At 40.0% G+C, this 13,469-nt stretch overlaps 1 protein-coding gene across 1 annotated transcript in view; it reads right to left on the bottom strand.

Moving 5' to 3' along the window:
- The window catches only part of DHRS3 (dehydrogenase/reductase (SDR family) member 3), a 29,188-nt gene extending 16,334 nt beyond the window's left edge, over positions 1-12,854 (bottom strand). Inside the window, exons 1-2 of the mRNA XM_010577295.1 lie at positions 12,787-12,854; positions 11,666-12,156 (exon numbers count right to left, since the gene is read on the bottom strand). Of these exons, the coding sequence (XP_010575597.1) occupies positions 11,666-11,860 (195 nt within the window). The 5' untranslated portion in view covers positions 11,861-12,156; positions 12,787-12,854. The remainder of the gene's footprint in view (positions 1-11,665; positions 12,157-12,786) is intronic.
- Positions 12,855-13,469: the final 615 nt, after the last annotated feature.

Genomic DNA, 13,469 nt, shown 5'->3' with positions numbered 1-13,469 from the left:
TTAAAATCAAATAACAAGCAACACAAAGAACACTCTACAACATTGCACAATCAGCATATCTCAAAACCCAAAATCAATCAACTCAGCGCAGTGAGACAGGACTCCCATGTTTCCCAAGAGTCTTGGAAATGTTCTTACATCATTTCTGACAGCTCACTGTGGTCAGAGCCAGCCCTGTTCTATTACCACTTTGGGAAAGAAGTACTTGTACCAGCTGGATGTCTTTAATATTCTACTTGGAAGCATGACCTCTTCTCTTTAAGGCAGTAAGTTGAGTTTTGTCCTCACTGGTAAGTTTTTTTTTTAGGAGGTAGGGCACAGGGAATTTGAGTTTGTAGTCAACATAAAGCCAGGCTGCTGAAAGTGGATGTCAGGATTTCCCATTCCCTCTCCAAACTACCACAGCCCAGTCTCGCGCAGCAAGTGTACTGATCAGAGAGACAAGGTGTCTTTGTTTACTACTGGCAAGGAGATTAAAATGACAGATCTAAGACAAACACTAATTTAATCTTCATGTAGAAAATACCTGATTGTCCACTATTATTGTTGATCCGTTCTTTTTAAGGGCACGGAAAGGTGAACTGCACAGTGTCTTTACAACATCTTCCACTCCCATTAACTTATTTTAAGTCTAGTATATTTGAGGTTTTTCTTAAGGTCCAGTTAAAAGATTGTCTAACAATTTCTGCTTTCAGTTAAAGTGGTGCAAGTTTGTCCACTCGTCAGACATGGAGAATATCTTGAAAATGTAACTTGGGTGTATCCAGTGACTCAAAGGGCAAGAAGACAGAAAAAAAAATTATACTTACTTAAAATACCATGCTTTCTTTGAGTGGTAACTCCTGATTTCTTAACATAGGCCTAGCTTTACAGGAGATATTTGCTGCTCAGTGAAGCTTCTAAGAAAAATGAAATAAGATTTTGTTCCATGTCTGAAGTTTTCACTTTCTGATACAAGTCAGCACTCACAGAAACTTAGCTAGCAGTTTCAGTCCAGGAGTTACTGGGAAAGAGGACATATCTAAAAGACAAATACTACCTATCGATACAGCTACTGCAAGCTGATACCTGTGCTGACCGAGAGAAGGAACACTGACCGAATGAGAAGTAAGCTTGAACTCCATTTGCAGCTATTTTAAATGGCTGTTTCATTTAGATAAGGGATGAAATGTATTAGCCAGGTCATACCAACTGCCACCCCACCTTTACATAGACTCTAACTTTTGGCTAAAAATATGTCATACTACAGGATAATCACAGCCCAGAATCCTTCCTGGCATCATTTTTATACCATCTCAAAACATATATAATTTTATGTTGCTTAAGTGTACTTAGAGGTACAACTGCCACTGATTGCATACTGAGAGCCAGATCTATCTCATAGTCACATACATAAAGTATAACTGACTTAAGCAGGGCTGCATTTGTGCTTTCAAACGTATTTTATTGCCGTAAGTGGAGCACTGACACATTTGCTCAGGCAGTGTTAGACAACAGAAATCCCTACGTTAATCAAAACAAGTAAGCTCTGTAGCACTGTATTCAATAAATTGTAATTAAGAAGGTGGCAACATAAGGGTGGCTGTCCACAAAATCCTTTTGTAATTATGCATAGTTTATGGCTAAGCTAATAGGATGAACAATTTAGATTAGTTACAAACTCTGCCAAGGTACCCATCTATTCCCAAGTCTATTAATTAGAATCAATTTAATCCCCACTGGGATAAAGGTCAAACAACATGTATTTGACCCTTTTCTACTGGCGTCAGTGTTATCAGCCAATGGATCTGGCAGTGCCTGGGTCTGACTTGTTTGACTCTTCAGCATGCTGACATGATGCTTTGAAGAACAGTCTGGGCCCAGCTAAAAAGATATCTCTAATAATTTCTGCTTTATATTCCTGATAAGCACACAGGTTTAAAAATTCCCATGTTTGTTCTCTCTCGGTGGTCAGCTCTGAGGTTGTTGTTCTCCGTCTTTAAGATTTTTCCTTTTCAGTCTCCCTTTCCTACACAATACCAATGGTATTAGATTTGCATCTTCAATTCAGTCCAGAAATCAAAGTGAAAAATGAACATTAAAAACTAACTGACATTTGTTAATGGATTTTAAAACAAACACTCAAAATCAATAATCATTAGCCGACATTCCAAACTGTCCAGAAGGAAGGATACAGAATTTCTAAACACATGTCCAATTTTATGGGAAGGAAATAAAGAGAAATGTTGTCTTTTTTTCTTCTGCCCACAGTTCCTGTAGAATTAACTGGCTACTTCTGTGGAGTTCATCATCATCATCTATTTGTCCTAGTTCTTTTCTTGGAAAAATTATAATACCTTCATATCTCTCAGGTTACTATAAGGCTAAGTTCCTGGTCTTGGCTATGGTAGTATGATGTAAAATCAGCTTGTTCTTGATGTACTAACTTTGTGTATGTTCTCTTTGAATGTTGCTGATCTGTTTGAGGAATGTAATTCAGGGTCTATTCAGAGTTTTCTAAGTTCCACCTTCATATTTTTACTATCCACTGCATAGTATCACCCTATCAAGACAGGTTTAAATAAATCTTTGATTCCTTCTAAACTTTTTAGTCGGAATGCTTAGAAACGTATGCAGGGCTTATGGTCACTCTTAAGGCAAATTGCTGTGCCAGACTAATTAGACATCAGCTCAACAGCATCTTTAATTCATTTTGTAATGCAGTATAAACTGCCTATACATATAAGTGCTTCAGATGGAAATAGTTCTACAAATCTGAGACAACTTTTTCCTAGCTGGTGCCAAACTCATGACATAAATGCGACAGAAATACACAGCAGCACATTTACAAGTCACTGTAGGTGATGAAACCACGCAAATAAAATAGGGACGAAACACTTCAGATAAGTAAGGTGAAACATCATAGACCAAAACCATCTTGTCAGCCATGAAATTCAGAAAAGCAGCCTTTTTCTTTCTTTAGTACAAATAAGACTAAGATCACAGAATCACAGAACGGTTGAGGCTGGATGGGACCTCTGGAGGTCATCTGGTCCAACCCCCCTGCTCAAGATCATATACCTAGACTACTGCTTTGACCAGGTCAACTCTCATTTTGAATTTCACTGCCTCATCTTCAAGCTTTTCAGATCTAAGTTTCTGTATTCACTTTCAAGGCCGCTATCCCCATGTTCACATTTCATTTAGCATCAGATCTCCTATTGCAGCCCTTACCTCCCAGCATTAATTTTTAAAAAAACCTCTGTGTTTTCTACCACAGTCTGCACCTCTGTAAACATTCCCCAAAACTCTTTAGTGTTGCTCTTCAGATGCCACCTTAAAACCTCCATTGCTGTGATGCCTTTCCAAAAACTCAAAAATGGCTAAATGAGTGGTGCTGAAATCCCTTGCTCTACAATCCCCATCAGTACAGACTTCTGCTTGTCTTCAGCTGTTGCCTTTTGTTTTATATCTGCATTGTAAACCCTGAGGGTTTTTTCTGGTTTTTTTTTTCTGTTGTCCTTATACGGCATTAGTATCTTTATGTTAAATAATTTATGGTGCATGAGCGGGTTTCTGAGGCACTACAGCAATATTAATATATAACCTCATCTTTAAAACACCTCAAGATTTCTTACAGCATTAACACAGTCCTTATATTTTGTGGGAAGCCTCATTTAACTGTCTTGATGCTAGTCCTTAAGCATTTTAAAGCTGGATTTTGGTGTGCCAACAGAGCACAGTCTCACTGGGACAATATTTTCACATGACATCACTGTATCCTGATGTGAGATGTCTGCAAGTTTCACTTCTTGTTAACATTATTTATTCTCCTTACAACATACTCAGTAACAAAAGACAGGTATGTTCTAAATTATAAGCTAAAACAGCTCCAGCCAGAATGCTGCTTCACAGACATCAACAGATCTGATATCTGAAAAATTCTGGCTGGGCTTGCCAACCAGAGACACTTACTCAGCATGTTATTCAAACTGCTGGCCTTGGCACTAGCACACATAACAGGCTTAATGCCATCTAAGCCTGGGACTTGAAACAAGGGTTCTTCTGCCCATCCTTAAATTCAATCAACAAGGAAGTGAGTTGCCAACAGGAAGCCATTAAATAAAGTTGCTGTCAGTATATAATCTTTATAGAAAGAAAGCCTTTCTAGAGACCATAAAGCAACTCAATCAAATCTATGCTCTCATAGTTTACCAAAAGTTCAAAATTAATGTATTATTTTGCATGACATGGAAAAACATTCACTCCCCAACTCTTTTCACAGACTTCTGGTTACTGGTAAGTTATGACATGCTCTAATAGTTCACTGTAAGATTAACTGCTTAAATTTAAATAAGATTAAAGTAAGCATCACTAAATATATGCCTGAAATTGTTCAGTTCCTATGCTGGCTTTTTTTCAACCACGCACAACAGGAGAGATTAACTACCTAGAACCTGACATTTGCACTATGGGTAAATATTCTCATTGTACTGCAATATCTACAACACAGAAAATGCAAAATTTCCTTTTAAATTACATTATCTTTGTCACTTTGAGACATGTCAGATTGCCTTTTCAAAATGGCTAGTTACTTATTTGCATTTCTAAATTACTACACAGATATCCATTAGACCCATGGACTATATGTCATTCTGGTATCTCCGTAGGGCATAAAAAGCATTCAGGATGTGGACAGATGCCCTCTTGACAACATTGTCTTAGTACTGGAATCTAAAAATATATATGTAAATTTTACACTGAGCCTTTTAAAAATCACTATATACCAGGCCAACTCAACATCTGTTTGTGCAGTACATTTGCATACTGCATTTGCATTGGGTAAAGTACATCAGAACTGTGTCCATTCTTTTATAAACATAATTTGAAAGGCTTTATGATTTCATTATGTTAGATCATGGTGCCTGTTAAAAACAAGTACATGGTGATTAATCACATTCTATGGAAAACCAGTTCCTCTCAGCTCTGAAATTATGTAAATTTAAGTTAGCTCTTTGCCTTATATCAGAACTAATCTCCTCTGGGGTGACCAGATCAGGTCTATTCATGTTAAGAAAGAATTGCAAGATACATGTCAGAAATCAGTTATTACTTGCAGAATACAAGTGTCTTCCTGATGACTGGCCCAGCTGCAGTGGATTTAAAACCTGACAGACAGCAAGCAGAAGGACTTACTGAGTTTACTTCAGGTATGCTATTTCATCCCCTCCCCACTCCTCCAGCACATTATCAGAAATTACACGCCTTTGTACATGACAAAAGAAATGTTTTCAGGTTTGGAATACTACAGCCCATCTGGATGGAACTTTGTGGCAGATGAAAATTCCTGTGCGTTAAGAATTTGACGTCAGGTTCTTCTTTAGGGAAGAGCTAACTCTCAAATACAGTTTAATGAGAGTATTCTACAGGTTCTGAAAGTGAAATCAGAGATGAATGTTTGAGAATGATGAATATTTTAAAAGACATTTTAGATTAAGAACTCTTACTGAAATCCATGTGAGATATTAATAGGTTTTGCCCTACAACTTAAAAAAGGTCACAGCTCTGAATGACTTTTAGCATCAGTCTCAGTATTTTTCCCTCACTTCAGGAGATGAGTATTAATTTCATTTCCAGCTCTAGTCACAATGCAGTTATTCTTTTATCACATAGCATTGGTATATGTTATAAAGAAGTTTTTAAATGGTATATCCTAATTCATACAAACCAGGACAGTAATATGTCAACATGATTCATAAAGACCAAAGTGAAATATTCATGGAACTACAGATGCAGTTTGTGTGGATTATGTGGCAGGAGCATGCCATTGTAAAAACTCATTTCAAAACTTGCCAAATTTTCCATTACTGGGAATACAAGGCTAAATTCTAAGACCTGATACCATTTTTTACATAACTTCTCTGCAATACTCGCATCCTAAACACAATTTATAGCCTAAAGTCTCACGCAGCTAAAACTCTCCAATTACACAAGGCTCTCAAGCAGTCACTGGAACACTGAAGGAAACTGGCTCCAGATTTCAGCAGCAGAGTGGGCTTGCACAGCTCTCAACCCTTCCTCGGTGCTCCTTCCTCCACTGACTTCTTATTACCATCACAACTGTAACTGAACTGAAAGAGGATAGCATGCTCAGATGATAAGGTATCCCTAAATGAAGACATTGAGCTCTGAGTCTGAAAACGTTGTCAAAGTAGTGATGGAAAGAACAGTTGAGATTTCAGGGTTTGTTTTTTTCTTTGTAGCCTGAACAAAACCAGGAGTGATATAAGCAAAATGCAAACCAAAACAACAACAAAGAAAATCTCTGCTCAGTCTTCAAAACAAAATTTTTCAAGTAGTGCCTTCAGGATCTTTGTTCACTATCCCATAACAATCACTGTATTATTGTGTTTGTGGCATTCTATAGCTGCCCATCACATTGCCATCCTGTTAGAAGTACCTTGCAGACTTGCAGACATAATTGTCTAGACTCCACTGCTGACAGAGCGAGGTCATGGCTATCAAGCAGTACATTCCATGCAAGAGCAAAGTTTCCATTTCTTGTTTTTGTTGGTGATACCAGCTCCTTACCATCTAGTAAGGGCTCTTGTCTGTTCTGATATTCCAGACTGCTTACCTCATCCACTGCACAAGCATGCAAACCCTTTGAGTCGCAGTCTCCTGCAATACAGGAAGTGAATGTCCAGAGGACAAAACAGTGAAAGGAGAGATCTTTCAGTGTATTTACCAGGTCATTTCTTGCACAGTGATGAATGTGAAGAACTCTCAACAAGGTTAATAGGAATTGTTCAACTCTTCTCTGCAGTACTGTCACACTAGCACAAGGCCAGGGCTGCCCCTAACCCATTTGGTGTTTTGGGGACATCTCTCATGCCAAAACACCCTAATTCCCTGGAAGCCCTCTTGTTCATTCATCAATAGCTACAGTTACCAAAAAGGCAAACATATCACAGCTGGGAAGTGTGTGTGTGGAGCAAAATACAACAAAATATACATTGAAAGAAACTGAGATCACAGAAATTATCACAAAGGAACAATAGAAAAGCACTGCTGCCTAAGATTCCCTGTAGATATGCTACTGAAGATCCATACTGCTGAATTCTGAGCCCAGAGCCCTCAGTGTAAATAAAAAAACTAATGAAAATCAATGGCTTTTGACCAGCCTCCCAACAGAAAAGGCCTAAGAAACTCTTCCAAAGTCACTATCAGATAACCTTGAATACTAAAATACATACTAAAGTTGGGGATCTGTTTCTATCCTATAATTACATCTTTTTCAGTAACGTTTTTTAGGTTTTGGTGACTTTTAATAATGCAGAACGACTAAGAACCAAGCATCTCTTTCCTGTTCAATCAGACCTTAGATTAAATAATCTGTGAACAAAGTAAATACAAATTACAAGGAAAATTTTTAGACATCAAGGAAATGCCCTAAAAGAAAACCTAACAAAGAGCAAGACATAAAAATTACATACAAGAGACATACAAATCAAAACTTCATCACTGGAGATCATCAAAACCAGGGCTGGCAACTCTCTGGCAAAGGCACTATAATAGAAAATGCTGTAGGAAAAGCAAATGGCTTAGAGGAAACCAGAAGCATTTTCCAACTCTAACCACCGGTGAATGAACCCATTCAGCCCCTGCATCCCTTTGACTACTCACATCTGTATTTCCACACAAGAAATATTGTTCAAAGGGGCCAGTCTTCCCAATATTAACTTGATTATAGAGTATATTCTTTGCAAAACACCATTAAGCTTTGGAAGTGGATTTTTATTTCATAAGCATTAAATCATAAACTCATAAAAATCTCTCCTTCTCCTGTTTCATTAACACAGATATACTCTGCCATTTTGGCTAACCACAGAATATCAAAAGCTAAGAGCCTTAACAAAACTACCAATGTGTGAGACTGAGGCAGAGGTGATGCTCTACTGGTCAAATACTTTTAAGGTGTAGTCAAAATTCTCAAGAGTTAAAGCCAACAATAGTGAAAATTTTGAATTTTGCAAGCAACCAAGAAGGAACTAAAGCAAAAAAGTATGTTTCTCCAGCAATTCAGCTGCAGCAAAGTAACTCCTCAGCCAGCACTTCTGAATCTGGACACATCTCTGGGGAACAGCATGAAAGTTGAATTACAATACTTCAGTACTTCCGGGGAAAATTCAATGCTAGTCATCCCTCATAATAACACTAACATGTCCTGTATCATCTGTAAATCACTCTTTCTCTGCATACAAAATTTACATGCTTTTGGTTTTTTCCAGAAGTTCTACAGGAAGCATTTAAATACACAGTGCCTCCCATGACCAAGTAGTTTTTGAAAACTTCTACCCGAAAGTAAAATACAGTATGGATCCTTTGACCTCTTAGTATACACCTGAACAGGGATGATCTAATGATTCAAGTCTTTCATTGCCTAAAAATCACTGGTAGTCTTAATTAAAAAAAAAATAGAAGATACACACTTCCATAACTAAAAATACAACTGACACTTTGTCCCCTTATTGGCCGTTTCATCAGAGAAGCTAATGAACAACCATGAGAAAAGAAACATCACCTTAGAAGGAAATGTCTCCTAGACATTTACCTGTCCAAGTCATATTTGACGCACAATGGCAGAGCAATGGACTTAAAAGAATGGGGGGTAGAGGATGGGAATCAGGATGGATTTACATGATCATGCCCAAGAGACTTCCATTCTGTTGGATTGAGAATTTCAGTCTCCATACTCATCTATCAAGCAAAAGATGCTGTATTTCTATTTGCACAAACCCTTTTTTATTTCTTGCCATCTTCATAGCTTTAAATGCAAGATGAAATTTTACAGTAAAAAAGTTGCAGATGTGACAATTCGTAATCTTAGTGAGATACAACACTTGTCATCTTACGTGAAAACTGCTCAAATACATCTCATTTGTGATAAACAAAACCAAAACTGAAAATATAGAGTGTAAGATTATAAATCCAACCCAGTCTAATTATCAGAGGAAACTTCTTATGCTAAGTCTCAACTAACCTATCATTCAGAAGATTCTAATCTCAAAAATATGGTTATATATCGCCGCCTACCTCCAAAACTCTGCCACTATGTCTGTGTGCGCAAGCGCTGTGATGACTTTTTCAAGATATACTGCACACCCACTATTAGACTCTGAATCTGTATGTTATTGTTTCTGTTCACCTCTATGTAACACAGTGCTTGGCCTCAGAATTTCACGCCTTTAGTGGAAGTGCTTTTCTAAACTTGGAATATTGTGACCACGCCATCTAATAATCAGAATCTGTTAGAAATTATTAATTATGATCAATAATTAAAGCTTTGCATATAATTGTAAAAGAGTTAACTGTGTAAGAAGACAACAGAAAAGTAGAATAGTTAGTTTTCACAAGCCTTATTGAAAGATGACTTTCTAGCCACTTCAAGTCTTTTTTGTTTCTTTTTGATTGTCTACAGCAAAACATAAAATTGAAGAGTAGTGCCAAACAGAGATCTGGTATTCTACATGGAGACTGCATTACATTCACAAAGTTAGGGTTGAGCACAGAAGGCAGGAAAGAAATGAAATCTCAGAGCACAGGAAATGGAAACTACCACATCTAGGTAAAACTGTCATTAAGAATGTCAAGGCAGAAAAGAATAAGCCTACTTCAGAGTTGCAGGGAACATGTGCCAGTCCTGAAGGTAGAAAGGCAGTGCCACTACAGAGAGGATCAAAACTTGCTGAGTGCCATATTTGACTTACCGGATAGCAATGATATAACTGAAAGGAGAATCTAATTCAAATTCAGTAAAAGCAAAAACTGAAACACTTTGATGACAAACATGAAAAAAACCCATAAGGCAACCCCCCCCCCAAGTTCAAAATAATAACTAGCAACCACACAGCATTTCACAACATCATATGAGACAAGTACAAAGGTACCCACCAATTATTCTCATTTATTCTTTCCTTCTAAGATACATAGAGAGTTTATAGATAAGACATACAAATGAACTACAGTTTGTATCTGTTTACAGTAATTTCACCCTCAGCTCTATATCCTAAATAGCTCGCTCTCCTTTTGGCCCATGTCACCTGGTTCATTAGGGCTGACTGCCATTGTTCAGCTTCTAGCTTAACTGCAGCTGAGCAGCTCTTGAATTACTTGCAGAAGTGGTGGTACTTTAATACCAGAGCTTAGCATACAACCAGCCGGACTAAATAAATAATGAAGCATGGTATTCCAACAGATAATATAAATACACTTTCAGCAAATTGCTTGGGTCCAAAGGTCAGTCAACTTGTTTGCTCCGTCTCCAAGAATTTGTAAATCTCAACATGGTGTTTAAACACAAGCATATACAAACATCAAAGTTCAATGCTGACATATTTTACACCTCGAAGTTGTATGCCAAAATAGCTCTATACCACACATAGAAAACTGTAATGCATGTGTCAGGAAGTGACAAAACACTATCCCAAACTAAATGCAAATTTTTCTTTAAATATCCTCTCACTCTGTATTTTTCCTCTTCTTTATTCTCTATTTACTCTCATTCATCCTCTCTCACACAGGGAAGTATTTATGCAGCTGTCTAATTTCATGATTCCTCCCTCTCATTACCCATAAAGTGGGAGTTGAAACTTTAAATCTCAAGCCTCAGTTCAGGGTATGTGTGTTTGTATTGCAGACTGATTCACACATATCAAGATATGTGTACTTATGAAAACACAGCATTTCAAGGTAAACCACCAGTTCCTGAGCTAGAGAATGGACACACCAGCTACACTGGCATTTCTAGGATGTTGTGCAGACAGACAAGCCTCTCAGCCTCTCCCTCCTAAAGGAAACATGTGAACAATCCCACAGCTCCTATTCGTGTGGTGCTTTTCTTCCTTGCTGGGTTCTCATTCATCCTACCGTTGAACTGCTCTGGGCTGGCCAAAAGCAAAATACAAGGGACTTCAGAAGGCACAAGAAATTAATTTCGTGAATGGAAAACCATCGGGGTGAAAGTGAACTCTTCTCTCCACTTTCCCGAGAGAATGCATTATCAGCACCGAGAGCCAGAACCCTCCTGCACACACCATTTGCCCCTTTCTGAGTCAAGCCCCTCTCCTCAGGGGTGACACGAGTGGCAGCGGCACTCTGGCTGTCCCTAAGGAGAGCTACAGATGTGCTCAGCCGGGAAGGCTGGAGCCGGCAGTCAGCTGCCCCCCTCTCTTGTTTGTACGCAGTCCCAGCAACCAGAACTGCCAGGAAGCAGCCTAGTAAACAGAAAAGCAAGTGAGCACTAGCTTCAGGCATGGGAACCACATCGCTCTCCTCTCCCTGCCACAGGAAACCTGGGCTGGAGCAAAAACCTCTCCTTTGTCAGCAGAGGAGGATTCACGAGGGGCCCCCTTTCTCACTGTCACGTTTTCTCAGATGAGATGGGGACAGACAGGACGCAGGGAAGGAGTGGGCAACTTCTGAAATGTAAGTCAACGTAATGGCGCAGCACACCAGGGTTTGGCAAAATTAGTGCCCCTTCTCCGCTCTCACCTTTTCAAAGCGATCCCATCAATCCCACCTAGAGGCGAGGGAAAAGGCTTTTAAGTCTCCGAGTCGGAGGACTCCCCAGTAGAGCAGCAGGTGGGAGCTTCCTCCCCCCCTTCCCCTTCGTGCCGATGCTCACCTTTCTGGCTCCTCGTTTAGCAAACTCCCTGGCCAGATGGCGGCCGATCCCTCTGCCCCCTCCGGTGATGAGCACGTTCTCCCCGGACAGGTCTCGGAGCTTGGGCGGCAGCACCATGCACACGGCAGCTTTCACCACCAAATAAACCATCTGCACGGGGAAAAGCAGCAAAGCGCCCAGCCACTTCCAAATCATCCTCTTGTTCCAGGCAAGTCAGGAAGGCAAAATTCTCTTCCAACCCTTCACAGAGCCAAGTTAACAGAGAAAGAAAACCAATACCCTTCATGCACCCCCAGATGGGTGACAAGTCTTCAACCCCCTTCCAGAACTTGGGGGCAAAGAGATTCTTGGACTGGAAAAATCCTTCTCTCCCCCTAAAAAAAATTGGGGTAGGAGTAAAGTAGTGCAGAAGACCAAGTCACTCCCCTGTTTCTTGATCGGTGTCCTCTGGGATTGTCACATGCAGGTAAAACGGTTTCCTTGCTTTTTAACTGGAAAACAGTTTTTTTAAATTAAAAGAGAGAGAGAAAAAAGTAGAATTAAAAGTAACCATACATCCCTCTGCTTCAAAAACCGACATAAAAATCCAGTATCCAAATGGAAGGTTTTTATACTTGGAGAAATAAAATAAAGCAGCCTATGTCTCCAAATTTCAGCCTGCAGTGCCTTCCAGGCAGCTTATTTCTATTCTTAGACTCAGGAAATTGCTTAAATAAGACAGAATTGCCAGGACCTTCTTTTTAAGAAAGGCTCTATTCAGGGCAAGGTTGTTGTTTTTGTTTTAATATCTATAAATATCTATAGACGTTCTGTCCTGAGCCGGTTGCAAAGGTTGAGCTGATAACCGCCTCCTTCTGCCCCCTCTCCTGTTTTTTTCACTTGGAGTATCTGTGATCACAGAGCAGGAATTATGCCGTACACTATTTCAGCTCTGGCTCTTACTCATTTCTCCCTATTGCTCTCTCTGCCTATCACAGCCGCGGCGCTGGGGAGTTTTTATACCCCATTAAGCCTGATTGACAGTTAAAGTGTTGGGGAGATTTCACTACTGTTTCTGTGAGTGGCTGGCTTGGCTCTCCCCTCCCCCAGAGCTATCTCGGAGCCACCGCACATAAACTCACACATGCAGGCAGGCTGAGCCGTACGCTCGCTTCTGAGCTGCAGCGCGCAAGTCGGGGCTTGCTGCGTGCCACGTTGGGCTTGCAGCTGCAGCTGAAGAACACTGTAACCGAGCCAGGCAACCCCTGCCTCCTCCCTAACGTACACACACCAGAAAAGAAGGTGCTGTGGTCTGACTTGAGCCCAGGAAAAAGCAGTTCCAGGAACAGCCGGGGTTAAGGCTGAGTTCAAGGGAGCTATCTCTGCCTTACGGAGCTCTGGCACAGAACTGCTTGCCCGGGATAAGCTGGCGTGGAGGGGAAAACTTCTTTCAGCCCTAGATTGCCAGGCTGAATCCAGCCTAGGCTGATAATCGTCAAAATCTATTACCGTTGGAGTGATGGTTTTATGGACAATGTGACAACGCGTGGATTTTCCAAGCTGGAAGATGCTTGCATTGCTGAAAACTGTTGATTTAGTAGTGGGGCAATAAAAAAGGCAGGCTCTGAATGAAGGAGGGAGACTCACTTGCTCACGACAAAGGGTGGTTTTTTTCCTCTCCTTTTCCAAGATTTTTTCGTCTGGTTATGAAGGCATAGTTGCAACACAAGAAGGTCTCCATAGCACTTTAAACTATGTTGTAACAGGAGAAAGGGCAAATTGTACTGTAACTAGGTCCCCCGACTTGGTTGTTTGCACTGCTAAG

The sequence above is a fragment of the Haliaeetus leucocephalus genome, unplaced genomic scaffold (assembly GCF_000737465.1).
Source record: "Haliaeetus leucocephalus isolate CR32 unplaced genomic scaffold, Haliaeetus_leucocephalus-4.0 Scaffold556, whole genome shotgun sequence".
NCBI classification, from domain to species: domain Eukaryota; kingdom Metazoa; phylum Chordata; class Aves; order Accipitriformes; family Accipitridae; genus Haliaeetus; species Haliaeetus leucocephalus.
Note: the sequence above shows the minus strand (reverse complement) of the source record. Positions and strands in the feature narration are given on the sequence as shown.